Here is a 19,919-nt window from a genome sequence, read left to right as displayed (position 1 = left end):
ATCTCCTGTAACTCCATCATCATCAAGGAGTCTTTCAAACTGAAATGTTTCTGGCAACAGAACCTTGGTTGCTGCATGACAGATGGAGACGTCTGCTCCTGGACAAATGCCACAATTGGAATTCTCTGTACATTCTGGAATTCTCATGTACAGTCATTCTGAATGGCCTGACCAGTTCTCATTTAACCCTTCCCTTTTCATATGAGAGACCTGGACAAGCTGACTGACCCAGAAACTTTCCCTGATTCACCTCAACTGGTCCGCACTGGTCATAGGAAAGGGAGCAAAGTAAGTGTTAAAAGTATCCAGCACTTCTAAGCTTACAGTCAAACAAACCCCCACGACCAACCACAAGTTTGCCCTCAGAAGTCTGAGTCAGCATCCATAAGCTCCGCCTCCATCAGATTGGTCCTGGAATGGATCTGCCCTCCCGCCCTCCAACTACCCTGCGACCTCACATTAACCATCCTCCCGGAGGCGGAGCCCCCCGCCGCCACAGGCTCCGCCTCCCTGGAGTAGCGGAACGAACCGTTGGGCTGCCAGGAAGGAGGGGGCGGCGGTTGTGGTTGTGGGGGGGCTTGTGGGCGACAGCGGGGCCCCAGCCCCAGGTCCTCAGGGAGGTCGCTGAGGGTCAGGGGGTCAGAGATGAGTTCGGGGTGCCTGCTTCTCTGACTGGAGGAGGGGTAAGGCGCAAGCCCGCCGTACCTCTCCTGGTAAGGCAGCGGGTGCGAGGGTCTGAACTCGGGGTAGGACCCCGGTAGGACGTCCTGGGACGACTGCTGCTGCCACAGGTTGGCCACCAGGCTCTTGTGGCCGGGCAGCTTGGGCAGACGGGGCACGGAGCTGGGGCCGAACTCCCGCCGCCGCTGGTAGCCCTGGTGGTGGTCCGCCCCCCCACCCCCGTCCTCCATGCAGGGACCCCCCCGTGCCGCCTCCTTCTTCCTCTTCTTTTTCTTCTTCTTCCTCTTCATCATCTCCGGGGAGATCTCGGCCTCCACCATCCACAGCTTGTTCCTCTCCTCGGGCGGCGGAACTGAGGAAGAGGAAGAGAAGAAGAGAAGAAGAGAGGTGAGGTGAATGACTGGTAACATGGGGCCCTGTTCACATCATTTAAATCGTGCATCCTTCAGTTCTGTCTTCAAGTACAGATGCTAGTCTGTACTTCGTGACGTTAGAATTATAAGGTTCTATCTCCATTTTTGGTCAAAATGTAGTTTTTTACATAATCTGATCCATTAGGTGTTTATTAATGCCTGTGTGGTGTTATTTTAAAAATGTTGCCATTTTGGAGTTAGTAATTCATAAAATACAAAGGTTCCATCTCACAAAACATAATGGAATGTAAAAACTTTGACGCTCAATATCTCTCAACTACCCTAAACGGAGATAGAACCTTATCATTCTAAACGGAGATGGAACCTTATCATTCTAAGCTCACGCCATTGCTTTAACAAATCCACCTTGTCAGATCTGTAATTAATTCAAGGAAAGGGCAAAGACAAGACAGTTAGAAGGAGAGAAGGAAGGAAGGAAAGCATCTTATGTAAACGCTCTGTGGCTCCATCTCTCACCAGGTGTCCCTGTAGGGGTGACAGAGATGTCCTGGGGCAGGATGGCGCCTCTCCTGGCCACCATCTTGGTTACGTGCTGGGCCCAGGCCGAGGACATCTCATTGGACGGCTCGTTCAGCTCAAAGTTGATGCCGGCTATGAATGAAAATGAAGAGTGACTGACTGTCCATTCACAAAAAGCTAAGAATAGTTTATTTATATACGGTTCCCCCACAGTGTTCCACTGACAGTGTGAAGAGGCCCTCCAACAAAAGCAAGCATCCTCACCACAGCAGCCTCACTGCTTACATAACCTGATGACTTTGTCTTTCACTTCTTGGCATGTTACTCACTGACACTAGCGTTTAGCCCGCAATATTGTGTTGAAACATTGAATGGTGAAACAGCATTTCCACCGAAATGGTTAAAAAATGTAGCACAAAACGTGCATTTTCACGTTCAACACAACAGACATTTAATTGAGAAATTCTTATTTTTCAGCTTAGTTCCCACACCTTCTGAAACATCACATTCAAGCACTTTTCAAGGACTTTCAAGACTCAATTCCCTCAAATTCAAGGACCCAACACAGCATAGTTTGAGACAGATCTAGATGAGAATTTATATAATAGGAACTATCCGCTCACAGACAACAATTAAAAAGAGAGGCTTGAATGTGTAGAACACTAGATGGTCTCTTGCCTTCTCTACCACAGCACAGCAAAACAATATATTGTGAAATATGTGTAAAGTTACTGTGTTAAGTTAAGCAATGTGACTTATCTACTATAATTACGTAAAGCATTTTTCTTTTTAGAGAGCTAGAGAGAGAGAGAGGGGAATTCAAGCACTTTCAATGACCCATGTCTATTTTCCAAAACTTTTAAGGCCTTGATTTTTTCTTCTCAAATTCACAAACTTTCAAAGATTTCAAGGACCCGTGGGAACCCTGATGATACAGTTTTTCTCAATTGCTAAAACACATTTCACAAAACTTTCCTCCATTTTCCCAAAACTCTAAACACAACACTTTTCTAAAGCTACATAAGCAAAACCACACCTTCTCTCTTCAAAACTCAAACTTTCACACCAAAACAGCTGCTCAAAGCCTGCAAAAATGTAAACACTATATGCATCATTACAGACTATAACAAAACAACTGAAAACACAATGTTCAGTGTGTGAGAATGTTCTTTTTTTTTCACAACTGCCAAAGCACATTTTTAGAAACCTTACAGTATCTGTTCTCAGAATATATCACTGTAGAGTATTGGGCATTCATAGATTTGTGTGTTTCATATGAACAGTATGTAAATCTACAGAAAATACAGTATGTATGTTACGGTACATGTGGGAATACAGTACATGTGGGAAAACTAGGGTTAGGGTTAGGTGCTAGGGTGACTTGGTACATGCTGGCATGTCTAACCCTAACCCTAACCTTAACCCTAACCCTAACCCTACCCCTAATCCTAACCTTAACCCTAGCACCCTAGCACCTAACCCTAACCCTAGTTTTCCCACATGTACCGTATTCCCACATGTACCGTAACATGTACACTACTGTACTGTATCACAACTCAATGCAAACACTACAGAGGATCCATTACACACAACAATACTCACTGAAAACAATGTTCAGGGTGTGATGTTTTTTTATTTTATTTATGGAACTATACCACACACGCACACACACACACACACACACCACAATAATTTGCAACAAGTGTCTTAAATTCTGAGTCGTTATGTTTAATGAATGAAGCCAGGTGTGTTCAGTGTTCAAATTTTGCTGACTGTGGCAAGCATTTTGCATCACATGAGCTTTAATTTGAGAATTTGAGAATTTGAGCAGAGTTTTTTGCAACTTGTGTTTTAGCAAGACAAAATGTGTTTAGATTTATGAGAAAAGGAGGATTGTGTTTTGTGAATTGTGTCTTCATGTGAAATGTGTTTATGGTTTTGGAAAATGGGAGCTAGTTTTATTAAATGTGTTTAGAGAACTGGTCATTTGGTTTAGAGAATTGGCTTTTGTGTTTTAGCAATTGGGAAAAACTGTAATGTGCCAGTGCCTCTAAGGCCCTGTGTTTGTAATGTGGGTTTGGTTCCACAGGGGGGCGCTGTTCTGACTTACCCACAGGGCCGTCATGGGAGACGGTGTGCATGCTGAAGGACAGCTCCTTCTCTGGGTCTTTGTGGAGCTCCTTGCGCTTGGAGAAGGCCTTGGCGATCATCTTGCTCTTCTTTATCCTCTTCGGCTCGTCGTCACTGCGGCCGATGATCCTGTGACAGGAGAACACGGAGGTTCAGAAAGATGACCTACCTACCAGCTACCTACCAGCTAAATTATTATTTACAGGGTTCCCACACCTTCTAAAACATCAAATTCAAGCACTTTTCAAGGACTTTCAAGACTCAATTCCCTCAAATTCAAGGACCCAACACGACATAGTTTGAGACAGACCTAGATGAGAATTTATATAATAGGAACTATCTGCTCACAGACAACAATTAAAAAGAGAGGCTTTTGAATGTAGAGGCTTGAACACTAGATGGTCTCTTTTTTTTTCTCAAATTCACAAACTTCCAAGGATTTCAAGGACCCGTGGGAACCCTGTATTTATTATAGAAAAATGAAACACTAAAATGTGTCATTCAATTTCTTTTTTTTAAAACATCAGCCTTGGATTCCTATGAATATACAAATATTAGATTAGATTCAACTTTATTGTCAGAGTACAAGTACTAGACAACGATATTGTTGTTCGAGTGTCTACTACAGTATATTTTTTGGGTTAGCTGAGGCACAGCAAATGTATTGTGGAATCTGTGGAAGTTCACAAGGTAGTTATTGGCTGCTTACTTGCACCAGGTGCGTTTCCAGATGAGGATGGTGGCCTTGGTCCACACCCAGGTGCTCATGGCGATGCCGGTCCCGAACATAGAGAACAGGTTGATCTTCTCCACCAGCAGACTGGGTCGGTTCTTGATGGTGCACTCTGGGATCGGCTTGTTGGTCTGATGGGCGATTGTCACGTTGGCCTCACACCTGTTCCAAACAACAACAACAACAACAACAGCAGACACCGTCAATCAATCTATGGCCTTCTCTCATTTCTCATAGGAAAAATAACTCATGCATAATCCACACCCACTTTAAAGCAATAAACAAGCAAACGAGGCGTATTCACACGCTGGGGCTTGGCGTCTCACATAAGCCTGGTCTTTTATGGGAGGAATGATACATTTCCATTTCTGAGGTGAAATTAATTCCACTCCACCCAATGTAAACAGAGAGGGGGAAATAGGGCGGCATTCACAGCACCGCAAACAGGGAGAGCTGTGGTCTGCAGTTAGTATCAACAGCATCATCTGCTAGGGAATCTCCCAGCCCAGGCTGCTGGGCTACTGGAGAGCTACATATGGTGCTTTTCCATCTGGGTCCCGCTTTAGTGCAGTTCGCATCAGTTCGGGGTCAGGTCGGGTCACTTTTGATCTGTTCTGGTTTTCCATTATACACACAGACCCGGAGCTAGTAGGAGGAGTAGACGATAGTAGGCGGAGTTACGCGTCATAACAGCGCGCCATGGTGGTGACGTATATTTTCACGAGACATAACAACAGCAACATGGAACTATCCTACACACAACACAACGGTGAAATGCGATAAGAATTATGTCAAAATGCAGCACCAATCCTCATGCACAGATCAGCCTTAAAACATGTAACGTTAGATATATAACGGAGCGATGTATTTCTACGGAAAAGACTGACTGACGCGGGCATTTGAATGGAATTCCGGGGTAGAAATATTCTCTGCCCCCGCTGTCAACTGGACAAGCGGTGCTGCGAGCAGCGGCCGGGTGAACTCCCGGTTCATCGAGTTTACGGTTAAAAGCATAACTTCTCGGGGTGTCAGCGCGGTGGTTAAGGGCACAAAATGACCGTAGACAGATGGTGAAGTTAGCAAAGGAGTATTGTGTTTGTAACACCTCCACAGCCGGTGTTATTCACGGACAAAGCCGGTGCATAATAGCGATTTTTGTGTTGTGCTTGTTGTAAATAAAAGTTATATGATTCATTGAAATGACATTAAACTAAGATAATACGATGGTCAGCATAATTTTCCGAATCTTTATTAATAAGCTATTACAGAAAATGTAGTGACATTTTCCTAGAGTGAATGTAGTATTTCAAGATGGCGGTTAGTGAAGAAATAATATGGGATGGGACATGGGATGACGATTTTCCATTGACCAATCAACGGTGTGCAGCGTCACACGTCACACGCAGCCTGGCAAAGAGACCCGGATATGAAATTTTAAGACCCTGCTCCGATGTGGAGCTAAAGAAGCGAGCTGACCTGGGACTGAAGCGACCTGGAACGACGAATGGAAAAGGGGAACGAAGCGGGCTGACCTGGGTCAGCACCAGGTCTGCACCGTAGTGGAAGAGCGGCTTGAGTGTAGTGCAAAGCGTTTTTGTTCCAGCTCAGCATTAACACATTGATTCTGGTAATAGTTGCTGCTCATCATTTAGGATTAAACTGAACCGAGTGTGTAAATGCAGGGCTGTACGTGTCAGTCTTGTATATCTTGTGGAGTTGCTTGGAGGGTTGATACATACTGTAAGGAGAACAACAACTCGTGATCTTAGAATGATAAGGTTCTATCTCCGTTTAGGGCAGTTCAGAGATATTGAGCGTCAACGTTTTTACATTCCATTATGATTTGTGAGATGGAACCTTTGTATTTTATTAATTACTAACTAAAAAATGTCAACATTTTAAAAAATAACACCACACAGGCATTAATAAACACCTAATGGATCAGATTATGTAAAAAACTAAATTCGGACAAAAATGGAGATAGAACCTTATAATTCTAACGTCACGATACTGTAAGGAGAACAAGAACTTACAACACGTATTCTCTGAAGCTCCTCTCCCACTCCGCCTGGTTGAAGAAGTCGTAGAAGTGGCAGCCAAACGTGATGAGGACAAAACCGAAAGCCAGGAATCCAAATATACCTGATAAAGGAGGAGATATGATAAGGGACACAGGAAATTCCAGAAACTTCAGCACACACAAAACACCATATAGGGGAAAACATTTAACATCTAAGCGGCTGTGTGATATACAGTACAATATCATGAGGAACTGAACAATATCAGTGTTTTTTTTATCAAAGCTTTATGTTAGGCTAGCACACAATGTTATGCCAACTACTTTTTTGTGTGACTAATAGCTAACATTCCGTACCAAGTCTTAGCATTGTTTCGTTGATTTTGCTCGCTGCCTTTTCACTCAGCAGACCAGGGTGGTTACTCTTGATGGAGAACAACGTCATGACTCCTGCCAAAGAAGAAGCAAAACACTCAGGAAATGTATACCGGTACATACTTTTACCTTGGTAAACTGACCTTCTTGAATATCAACAATGTCTATTCTATGTTGCCCCGGGTTACCTCGTATGAGGAAGTAGCCACCGACGACCAGCACTACTCCGATGGGCGCCAACACAAAGCCAGCGCGGTAGAGGTAGTTCTTATACCCCACGAAACAGATCCCACTGACGGAGTCTCCGTCCACCTGTGGAGGGGCACAACATGACACACACAACAGAGACACTTATAGGCTTATATCATATATACTGTATATCGTGAGCTTAGAATGAATGATAAGGTTCTATCTCCGTTTAGGGCAGTTCAGAGATATTTAGCGTCAAAGTTTTTACATTCCATTATGTTTTGTGAGATGGAACCTTTGTATTTTATTAATTACTAACTCAAAAATGTCAACATTTTTAAAAATAACACCACACAGGCATTAATAAACACCTAATGGATCAGATTATGTAAAAAACTACATTTTGACAAAAATGGAGATAGAACCTTATAATTCTAACGTCACGGTATATATACACACACAGTATGCTTCAAGTATGAGTCAATTAATATAATGCATTTGTAGTGGTCTGAATGTACTTTCCCATTGTTCAACTAATATTTATATCGATTGTTTATATAGCACCAAACATAATACTATTTTACAGTGGAAGTGACCCTAACCCTTTTTGTGAATAGTCAAGGAATGACGGTAAGCTTTCCGTACCTCAGCGATGGCTAAGATGGACACGGTGAGGATGAAGGGGATGGACCAGGTGACCATGTGGAAGTAGGACGTCTTCCCTGACAGGGGCTGGTGGGTGGTGCCCAGGGCCTTGAAGGAGGCGTGCCAGGCGTAGGTCAGCATCACGAACCAGATGACCCCCGACATCAGGGAGTAGTAGACGATGATGAAGATGATGACGCACGACAGAGTCTCTGTGGACCTGGAGGGAGGGAGAGAGGGAGGGGGAGAGGAAGGAAGGGAGGGAGGGAGGGAGGGAGGGAGAGAGGGAGGGGGGGAAAGAGAAAGAGAGAGATCGAATAGATAAAGCAAAGTGATCCATTGAGGATCAAGCACAAATTAAATCCATCAACGGTCGTCGTTGCTACGGTCAGTGTTGTTGAAAACTGGCGCTGCAATTTGAATATACATAGATCTGGGTTTCCGTTAACCGATAATTACCGGTCTTTGTCCGGTAAAATTTGTTGAAGTCCGACAATTTGAAAAGTCGTCGGACATATTGTCCGGTGAAAATAATTCCCTTTGAATGCAATTCGCTAAAGTTCACATTCTGATTCCTTCTATTTTAAAAAAAGACGAATATATAGGCTATGTATTTCTTTTATTATGATATGATTTGACACCGGCATGATGATGACTCCTAATGTGTAGGCCGGCCTATGCGAAACAGTGCACAGGTGCCACATGGGATTGATGCCAGATGGGATTACAGCTTAACCAGTCTATTACCGCTTAAACACAGTAGCCCATTCGGCGGTAACCCATGCCTATCTGGCAACCCTGCCAACCCGTCCACCATAGTAATACGCAAACGTTGCAGCTCAAAGTGCACCATAGCGAGCGATGAATGACTTCAGCGAACTTTACCCAGAGTGGGCCACACTGGCCAAGATAGCCTGCTTGATTTCCGTCTCCAGTGTGCCTGCAGAGAGAGGATTCTCTCTGCAGAACCGAATTAAAACTGCGGACCGAAGTCGCCTTGGGGAGGGCAAGGTCACACGGCTAATGCGCATTGCAAGTTGCGGAGAGACACTTTGCAGCTTTGATTTCAAGTCCGCAGCTGCACGCTTCAATGCTGCCAAAAAGCGACGTAGGCCTAATAAGTAGCTGAATTATATGAGCAGCCATTGTTATTTTCTGAGTTTTTACTCTAGGCTATTTTATTTAAGGCTATCCCCTATCTATCTGAGAAAAGGCATAGGCGATAGGCCTAGGCTGTAACATCGAACGGAAATTAGCCTATACATACGCATTGCAAGTTAATTTAAAGCCTATTTATTTTCAAAGAGTTTTATTCTATTTTATTTTATCTGATAAAAGGCATATGAACGGAAATTAGGCTAGCCGTGTCACACCAGAAGCCTACATGCTTGCACTGTTACTGTTCAATAAAATGTTATACATCTAGACATTGTGGTATTTCTTTATATACGTATCCCAAACTGCCTATCAATTGTTTCTCAATAAACAGTTATGTTCTCCCCATTGTCATACTCCCGAGCTAAACGAAATGCCTTCCCAACCAGCGAGACCTGGTTATAGAAATGACGTTGTTTTATTGATTTAAAAAAAAAAGGGTAAAACTGGAAAGAGAAAATAGAAAACTCACATTAATCCCAAACAATTTAACAAACTTCAGTTAACGTAATGTGGAGTCCGTTCATTGATCGATGCTGTCTGTTCAGTTCCCAGTGAGGCGCCCGTTCAGCGCTGGACCCGTTCAGCGCTGGATTTGACGCATGGCATAGCGCGCATGCGTCAAATCATGTTATATTATTATATATTATATAGCTCGCATCTAATCGTATCGGATGAGAAATATACATTAAATGGCATATATAGGCCGCTACACAACAGTAATCACCGCGACAAACAGCTATATTAGATTTGGAGAAAAAAAAAGATGATTTTGAAAAAAAAAAAAAATATTATATTTTAATATGATGACCGGAATATATCACGTTTGTCCGGTAAATCGAATTCTTCCCGGACACGATGTCCGACGGCAAATTTTTCTAACGGAAACCCTGACATAGATGTATGTACAATCAGTGGTGTAGTCTAGTGTGTTCTAGTGGGTATACTGTGATTTTTCCCTCCCAGCCTCATATCGTTCATTTCGGAACGCCATAAAAATAAGTCTGTGCTCCCTGTCTAACTTTATATATATATATATAAATTACATGTTATAAGGCTGATCTGTGCATGATAGTGCTGCATTTTGACATATTTCATGTCGCATCTCCCCCCGTTGATGGTATATGACGCTACAGTCAGTCGCAATGGTCCAAAAGTCAAGTGCTTCGTAACACAGACGGGGTGAATTTTATGAATGAAAGTGTGAAAGTTCTGTCACAAAACGCTGTTACGTATCCTCACATATGGGTATATGGAAATCCTTGGCCTTTCCTAGTGGGTATACGGCGTAGTCCTGCGTATCACATAGACTACACCACTGGTATGTACGATGTACAAATGTACAATCCGTACAGACGATCGACTTACGAGGGCTCTCCGAGGCGCATGGTGTTGTCACTCTTGCACACTATCTCTTTGCGGGCGCCGTCCATGAACTGAGCCAGCCAGCCGATGCTGCCCACGAAGAAGCAGGTGTTGACGTAGAAGAGGATGACCGCAGGGTAGCGGTTGGAGTTCTTCCAGTCCGCAATGAACGTGGCCTGAGAAAGGAGCGAGGGCAAGAAGAGTCAAGACAAGGAGGGAAACGTTACTGAACATCCGTGGTGTTTTTTTTCTCCACCTGAAAAGCCAAAACACAAACCCGTAAGCCTTCACTATCTACTAATGATTTTTACTTTAAATGCTCAAGGGTGTGTGTGGTATCAACACAGGAATAGTGTTTTATAGAACGAAAGATACTGAAAGTATACACACCATCTCAACAGGTGTTTGTGAGCCACAATACACTAACTACAGTACCTGTAGGTCCATGTGATATTAATACGGTTGTGGTGGTAAAGGTGTTCCCGATCATTCTAAATCACCATATCTCACACATCGTGAGCTTAGAATGATAAGGTTCTATCTCCGTTTAGAATGATAAGGTTCTATCTCCGTTCAGGGCAGTTCAGAGATATTGAGCGTCAAAGTTTTTACATTCCATTATGTTTTGTGAGATGGAACCTTTGTATTTTATTAATTACTAACTAAAACATTTCAACATTTTAAAAATAACACCACACAGGCATTAATAAACACCTAATGGATCAGATTATGTAAAAAACAACATTTTGACCAAAAATTGAGATAGAAGAACCTTATAATTCTAACGTCACAACATGGAACTATGGGTAGTGTAGTCCACCACCTGACAGTATGAAGCCTCACCAGAGTGAAGAAGGTGCAGAGGAGGGTGATGGAGCCGAACACAGCGATGTAGGCGTGCATGTCTGAGTGCTCCTCGTCGGTGAACAGCGGGTTGTCACACTGGATGCCGCAGCCCTCCACGTCCTTATACCAGCTGGTCTGGATGTCGGTCTTCACCAGGGGCGCCTCGCAGTGGCCGGACGTGTTGAACTTCAGCTTCTGGACCTCGTTCTGAAACAAAAACAAAAAACTAGGTTTAGAAGAAGGTGATAGAAGAAGGCTTTTCCTTCTATCAATGGCCCCGGGCCTGAGCCGGATTACTCTTCCTAATATGACTGGTGGATTGATGATTCACTTGCTTAGTATTCAAATGTATTGATTGTAAGTCGCTTTGGAATAAGGCGTCTGCTAAATGCCAAACATGTAAATGTAAATGTTCTGTCAGACAGTGATGGGGGGGGGGGGGAAGGTGAGCTAATGAAGTTATGGATGCAAGTTAAACGGCAACAGTCTTTCCATATTTTTTTTCCTTCCCAATTTGAGGCATATACTATATTGGTTAGTAGCTGCCATTAGTAAGCCAGTAAGGTCTGGGGGGTATTCCATCAAGGTCGCTAAAGGAAAATCCCGGCTTAATTTTGATAAATCCACCAAGATTTATCAAAGCTCTCGTGAGACTTATCAAAATAAGCCTGGATTTTCCTTTAGCGACCTTGATGGAATACCCCCCAGGTGCAGAGGTCCCAACACCTCCTTGTGCCTCCATGTGAGTTGGACTCCTTCCTCTCCAACAGGTCTTATGACATTTCACACTCCTTCAACTTTGATTAAAACGTCACAAAATTGAATCTGTGTGTGTGTGTGTGTGTGTGTGTGTGTGTGTGTGTGTGTGTGTGTGTGTGTGTGTGTGTGTGTGTGTGTGTGTGTGTGTGTGTGTGTGTGTGTGTGTGTGCGTGCGTGCATGCGTGTGTGCGTGCATGCATGCGTGTATGTCTGTGTCTGTCTGTCTGTCTGTGTGTGTGTGTGTGTGTGTGTGTGTGTGTGTGTGTGTGTGTGTGTGTGAGAGAGAGAGAGAGAGAGAGAGAGAGAGAGAGAGAGAGAGAGAGAGAGAGAGAGAGAGAAAGAGGGAGGGAGGGAGAGAGAGAGATTTAGGGGTTCTTACCTGGCATCCTTTGGGGAACTTGTCCTTGTCCTCGCACTTGAGGAAGTTGGGCCAGCCTCTCTCCTGGTCCACGATGCTGCAGGGGCCTCGGGTGGCCTGACACAGGAGCTGGCTGGGCAGCTCCACCCGACCCTGGTCACACTTGGGCATGTAGACGGCACACAGCAGAGGCTGGATCACCGCCCAGCAGCGAGGGGCGTTACGCAGACCTGCATGTCACAGGGTGAAACGGGTGTGGTGAAAACCGCTAACAGAATCAGAATCAGAATCAGAATCAGAAGACTTTATTGCCATGACATGTAAACATGTTAGGTGTTATTTGGTTTGGGACAGTGGAGCACGGTTTACAGCAGGACAGGTGCAAGACATGACAAGACAGTGCAAACCAACATCATAGTGCAAGAGTCATAATTAATATAAATATAAAGTGCAGAGATCAAGGGCCCTATTATGCACTTCTTAACTTGCCGTCTTAAGTCTTAATTAAGACGCACCGCCAGGTTAAGACCTACCGCCACCCTTATTATGCGCTTCATACGCGCTACTGCTATTATGCAGGTGTCCCTAGGCGCCCACACATAAGACGTAAGACTCCCGTGCATATATTACTCATTGTGGGAGTGTTCATATGTTAATGAAGTGCGTTAGGCGCCCCTGCTATTATGCGATCTGAGTTTGCGCCTAGCGCTAAGAAGTGGTTTGAAAAGTTCTTAGGCGTTTGGCTGACGGTTCTTCGGATGCCGGAGGAGGCAAACACGGCCGCTGCTACTTCTTCCCACGCCTGTTTCACCACCTCGGCTCGGGGAGGATTTCGCGCCGTTCCAAAGATTGCGAACTGACGAGCCTTGACCTCATGCACGAGCTTGTTACTTTCTTCTGCAGAGAAGGGCGCTGACCTCCTTCTTAGGACTTCCATAATAGCATAGCGCTAATGACTTAACGCAGCCGGTTCTTAAAGGGAATGGCACCTGGCACGCTGATTGGGTTGATTGAGAAGACGCCCAAAACACACCCATGACTAATTTCTGGGCTTAGCGCCGGGTTTTAGGCGCCCACTACCGCACGCATAATAGCAAAGTGGCCTTGACCACGCCTCCACGTCTTAAGTTTAGATCTACCGCCTCGTCTTATTGCTTAAGACTTATGAAGTGCATAATAGGGCCCCAAGTGTGTTCATAACCAGACAGTCCAAAGCTCTCTGGGTGGAGGTGGAGGGAGGGTAGATAGATAGGGGTCAGGTCGGGGGGGGGGGGGGGGGGGGGGGGGGGCAGCGGCATTTAGGAGCCGGATGGCTGTGGGGAAAAAGCTGTGTGCATGTCGGGCCTTCACAGTTTTTAGGGACCGCACCCGCCTGCCTGAGGGGAGCGGGGCGAAGAGACCGTGTCCTGGGTGAGCGGGGTCAGCCATGATCTTCCTGGCCCTCCCCAAAGCCCTACTTTTAAACAGGGCCTCAAGGGGGGGCAAAGGGCAGCCAATCACCCTCTCCGCCGAGCGTATCACCCGCTGCAGCTTGGCCTTGTCCTTAACATGTCCCATATCTCATGATGCTGAATAACCCTAAAGTTTCCACTCCAACCCCATCAGTAGGTAATTACCATACTGCTTCAGCCTATCCTCCTATCCTATCCTACCCTATCCTACCCTATCCTACCCTATCCTACCCTATCCTCCTACCCTATCCTATCCTCCTACCCTATCCTATCCTATCCTATCCTCCTACCCTATCCTATCCTCCTACCCTATCCTATCCTATCCTATCCTATCCTATCCTATCCTATCCTACCCTACCCTATCCTACCCTACCCTATCCTATCCTATCCTATCCTACCCTATCCTATCCTCCTACCCTATCCTATCCTCCTACCCTACCCTATCCTATCCTATCCTATCCTACCCTACCCTATCCTACCCTATCCTATCCTATCCTATCCTACCCTATCCTATCCTCCTACCCTATCCTATCCTCCTACCCTACCCTATCCTATCCTATCCTATCCTACCCTACCCTATCCTCCTACCCTATCCTCCTACCCTATCCTACCCTACCCTATCCTATCCTATCCTATCCTATCCTATCCTATCCTATCCTATCCTCCTACCCTATCCTACCCTACCCTATCCTATCCTATCCTATCCTATCCTATCCTATCCTATCCTATCCTATCCTATCCTCCTACCCTATCCTATCCTATCCTATCCTATCCTACCCTATCCTATCCTATCCTATCCTATCCTATCCTATCCTATCCTCCTACCCTATCCTATCCTATCCTATCCTATCCTATCCTATCCTACCCTATCCTATCCTATCCTATCCTATCCTATCCTATCCTATCCTATCCTACCCTATCCTATCCTATCCTATCCTATCCTATCCTATCCTATCCTATCCTATCCTATCCTATCCTCCTACCCTATCCTATCCTATCCTATCCTATCCTATCCTATCCTATCCTACCCTATCCTATCCTATCCTATCCTATCCTATCCTATCCTATCCTATCCTATCCTACCCTATCCTATCCTATCCTATCCTATCCTATCCTATCCTATCCTATCCTATCCTCCTACCCTATCCTATCCTATCCTATCCTATCCTCCTACCCTATCCTATCCTATCCTATCCTCCTATCCTATCCTATCCTATCCTCCTACCCTATCCTATCCTACCCTATCCTATCCTACCCTATCCTACCCTATCCTACCCTATCCTATCCTATCCTATCCTATCCTATCCTATCCTATCCTATCCTATCCTATCCTCCTACCCTATCCTACCCTACCCTATCCTACCCTATCCTACCCTATCCTACCCTATCCTACCCTATCCTATCCTATCCTATCCTACCCTACCCTATCCTATCCTCCTACCCTACCCTATCCTATCCTATCCTATCCTATCCTACCCTACCCTATCCTACCCTATCCTACCCTATCCTACCCTATCCTATCCTACCCTATCCTATCCTCCTACCCTACCCTATCCTATCCTATCCTATCCTACCCTATCCTATCCTATCCTACCCTACCCTACCCTAGCCTACCCTACCCTATCCTACCCTACCCTACCCTACCCTACCCTACCCTACCCTACCCTACCCTACCCTATACCTACCCTACGCTACCCTATCTTATCCTGTGCCTGGAGAATAGTTAGCTAGGAGCCACACGTGTGAATTGTGTTTTACTTGGGACAAATGTATTTTGTATTTGTTGTGAGACCCTTTGGATAAATGTGTCTGCTAAAGCTAAATGCCAAACATGTGAATGTAATTGTGTGACTTTGCCTCCATGGTGATGGGGGTGCTATAAAGACACCACAGGTGAAGAGTATCAGTGTTAGTGTAAAGAAATGCAGGTTGATGGCTGGTTAATGGGTTCTTATGTAAGTGCAGGACATTTAATTGAACATCTAAGACCTTTAAAGGAGTCTGTTCTTTTGTCCCCTTCGTTTGATCTTAACCACAATTTCCTGTTTAGGTCCTACTCCCATATCCATGGAAATTACTGACAGGTCCTTGTTATATCAATTAACTCAGTTACCATACATGTGAATAATCAATAGATCACTTCATCACCCTACTAAATGATAGTTAATTATGCATTCCAAGTCTTGAAAGAGTCGTAATTGGGTACATAATGAATTATTATAGGTAAATAGATATACAAAAACATTCTTTAAAAAAATAAACACCTGATGTTGTTTATTGTCTCCTTCGGGAGAGTTCTGCAATTTATTTATTTTTAAAACATAGGATCTCCTATATTACTACAAATATTCTCTCACCTCAATTAGTCATTTAGACCCTCTTATTGACCTTAATTCAGGTAATAATAACAAATAAAAAGCTTACCAGACCACATGGCTAACTTCTCAAACGCGTCTTCCTGGGTGCTGGAATCCTCGGCCAGGGTCAGAGACGTGTGTGTGTAGGGCAAGGGGGATCCCAGACAAGTGTTGTACTTCAGTACCTCGCAAGTTGAGGATTTCTTGCAGAAATCATTGAATAAGATCGTTTCGTTGATCTGGGCCGTTACCGCATGAGTAACCAGACAGGAGGCAGCAGCCCAAACCGCCCAAACCCAGCCGACAATGGAGCCCCGGCCGGAGGAAGACATCTTAGGAGACTCTTTACAACTTTGTATCCCCGAAAAACCTGATAATGTTATCACCAATTAACCCTAAAACAGAACTAACACAAATCGTGACCTTAGAATGATAAGGTTCTATCTCCGTTTGGAATGATAAGGTTCTATCTTCGTTTAGGGCAGTTCAGAGATATTGAGCGTCAAAGTTTTTACATTCCATTATGTTTTGTGAGATGGAGCCTTTGTATTTTATGAATTACTACCTCAAAGATTTCAACATTTAAAAAATAACACCACACAGGCATTAATAAACCCCTAATGGATCAGATTATGTAAAAAACTCAATTTTGACAAAAATTGAGATAGAACCTTATAATTCTAACGTCACGAAATCTCTTGAAGTAACGCTGTTGGTTTGTTGTTGTTGCCCAGTGGAACATTATGTTGTTGAGGGAAATTAAACGTTGTTGTTCCTAGTTGTTTCAAACACAAGTCCCGAACTTTTTTATTTGGCATTTCTCGTCCAATCCGGGATGCGTCCTTCTGGTAATTCCCATCATCTTCTTCTCAAAGTCCACATCAACAAATCCCGGGAACGAAGTCTTGCTTTATATTGCATTAAAAAAAAACTGGAGAAGCTATTCCCTTTCTCCGGTTTGTTGTTGGATTATTAAAAAAAGAAATCAAATCGAGAAAGTGAACAGATTCACCCTCCCCCCACTTCCCAAAAACGTTGCCATGAAAAGTCTGAGAGCAGCTTGTAATCTGATCTCTGGTGTACTCACTCACTCACTCACTCCATCCCCCTTCCTTCGGCGCTCCCCCCCTTCTCTCCCTTTCTGCAGCGAAAACGCAAATTACGTTAGTATGTTTCGCAAAAAGAGAGCATTTTAGGGATCCCCATAGATTCCAGTTAAGTGTCTGTTGGGGGGGGTTTAGCCTTTGTTTTTCCTCCCTTGCAGCCGTGTGTGCTATTTTTTTCCTGCCTCTCTCTGGTATGCACATGGTGGGGGACAGCCAAAGTAACAAAACCCTCTCCTCCCATCCCCCCTCTCTCTCTCTCCAAGAGGAAGAATGTGCCTTAGAGGCATCCCAAAACAACCTCTACCTACCTACCCTGCCAGTCAATCAGAACTACTACCAGCCTCCACTACCTAGATCTGACATCTAGATGATCCACAAAAAAAAGATTTGTCACCCATTCATTGTAAACTGACTGATCCTAACTTATATTTTCTTTAGATTGAAGACACATTTCCATATAGATGTGTTAACCTGTATAGGGCATTTAGACTGTAGCTGGGTAGACACTGCTTCATTGGTCTGTTATTGCATAGCTCTACTACAGTATACAGGAAAGTCAGTGACTCTCTTGAGACAAATGTACTTTGTTGTAAATTGTAAGCTGCTCTGGATAAGATAGTCTGCTAAACATGATTAAAATGTATAAAGTATATCTGTATTTACCAGCAGGCAAAGCTTAGTCACCTGATTTTGACTTGCAATCCAAAAATACAATCATAGTGATTATGCAAGTACAGTAAGCAGTATGTCTTTGTTGATCCCCTTTCAAAGACAGTTTACCACCGCAAACAAAGGAGGGAGTTGATCTGACAGTGGCCACTCAGGAAGAGTTGTTGTTGTTTTGGACATAAACAAGTAAATGATCCACCCTTGGCTTACTTTGATTATAAAAATCTTACGGCTGTTATTTTGTTCTTTTCTCTGCTGAAAGTATAGACTAACAGTTTGTGAGGTTGGTGTGTGGACACTGGGGTGGGGAATGGAATTGTGGCCTTGTGGAACAAGAAACAATTAATAACTTCATGGCATTTTGGTTTGGAGAAAAAAAAATAGTTTGTCTTGTTTATTTTCCTCCAGTCAACATTAAATCAGTTTCCTTAGGGAGCCTCATAATGGAAATGTGCTTCCTCTCTCCCAGTTAAGGTGGCTTTGCACTCCACCTCCAACGAAACCTCAAATTGTACAACCAAAGTTTGGTTGGTTGTTTCTAACAGCATTCAATGAGACACTTATATTGATGTGTGTGAAGAACGGCCACTGGGATAGCCACACTAGGCGTTATGAATCTAACCATTCATCATTCACATTAATAAAACACCATTCCAACTTGATGCGTCTTACTTCAGGTGTGTTATAGAAAATAGCAATAGAAAATCAAATTAAGGCAATCTTTACTTTGATAGTGAATTGATAGTCAATAGTCAAATAGTGCACCCACAATGCTCCTGTTTGTATGTCTGGTTTGAATGGCAGTGTGATTTTTGGGTTTTACCCCTGTGCTGTATGAATGAGGGGTGCACCGTGTTCCCTCCCCTCCCTGTGTGGAGCGCTGGCCCGCGCCTCCTTAAAACCCACTGCAACATGGCCGCCTGAGAACGAGGCAGAGGGAGGCAGGCCAAGGACCACACACAGAGCATGTGGGCCCCTCGCTGGAGCGCCTGGCCAAATCTCTCTCTCTCCCTCCCTCTTTCTCTCTCTCTCTCTCTCTCTCTCTCTCTCTCTCTCTCTCTCTCTCTCTCTCTCTCTCTCTCACACACACACACACACACACACACACACACACACACACACACACACACACACATACAGAGAGACAGACACAGACATGCACGCATGCATGCATGCACGCACACACTCACACACGCACGCACGTACGCACGCACGCACGCACACACACACACACACACACACACAGAGACAAACACACACACACAGAGACAAACACACACACACAGAGACAAACACACACACAGAGACAAACACACACACACACACACGCACACACACACACAGAGACAAACACACACACACACACATGCACACACACACACACACACGCACACACACACACACACACACAGACAAACACACACACACACACACACACACAGAGAGACAAACCCACACACACACATGCACACACACACACACACACACACGCACGCGCACACACACACACACACACACACACACACACACACACACACAGAGACAAACAGACACACACACACACACACACACACACACACACACACACACACAGACAAACACACACACAGAGAGAGAGAGAGAGAGACAGATCTACAGGACACTAATTACTGGCAGGGGTGTCATGATTCACCCAGCTCAATATAATAGAATCCCTCTGAAAAAAAACACAAAACAGTTTATCCGTAGACATGACAACTGTGCATACAATTCATTGCTTGAAATAAACCCAAGATTTCCGTCTGAAAGCACTCTGAGCCTCTCAGTGGTGAATAGCTTAGTTATTCATAGTAACACACCTGGCATGTTCAGTATTAGGTTACAGATATTCGTGCGGTAGTTGAGGTAATTAGTTAAACAACTCCAGGGCTGTGTGCATTGTGCACAAACAGAGGGATCGCCTCCAGAAGTACCTCTCATGTAAGACTGTTACTATTCCAGGACCCCATGTGCATCCGATTTCAGGGATGGAATGTGTCAGGGTTTCTCAGGTTTTCATTTGCCAGTGGGACAAATGGGGTGGGGATGAGAAGTTTGATTGTTTTAAGTCTAATTCACAGATACTACATTATTCTTTCAACAACAGTTGGGTGAACCAGGGCATGGTGAAATGTTATCGATTCAAGAAAACAGATTTCACCGGAATCAAAC

The 19,919-nt window shown here is 44.4% G+C and overlaps 1 protein-coding gene across 1 annotated transcript; it reads right to left on the bottom strand.

Annotated features, from left to right (window-relative positions):
• Positions 1 to 362: 362 nt before the first annotated feature.
• Positions 363 to 16,286, bottom strand: smo (smoothened, frizzled class receptor; the record flags this gene model as incomplete). The annotated part of the gene is made up of 12 exons (XM_080538284.1): positions 363 to 1,033; positions 1,572 to 1,706; positions 3,685 to 3,833; positions 4,414 to 4,599; positions 6,471 to 6,579; positions 6,812 to 6,904; positions 7,018 to 7,141; positions 7,664 to 7,883; positions 10,187 to 10,359; positions 11,027 to 11,236; positions 12,168 to 12,376; positions 16,022 to 16,286. The coding sequence occupies 12 exons, from the start codon at positions 16,284 to 16,286 to the stop codon at positions 363 to 365; spliced, it is 2,544 nt and encodes an 847-aa protein (XP_080394410.1).
• Positions 16,287 to 19,919: the final 3,633 nt, after the last annotated feature.

This window comes from Nansenia antarctica, assembly GCF_963989245.1.
Source record: "Nansenia antarctica genome assembly, chromosome: 8".
In the NCBI taxonomy this organism is placed as follows: Eukaryota; Metazoa; Chordata; class Actinopteri; order Argentiniformes; family Microstomatidae; genus Nansenia; species Nansenia antarctica.
The sequence above is the reverse complement of the archived record's forward strand: the minus strand, read 5'-3'. Positions and strand labels throughout refer to the sequence as shown.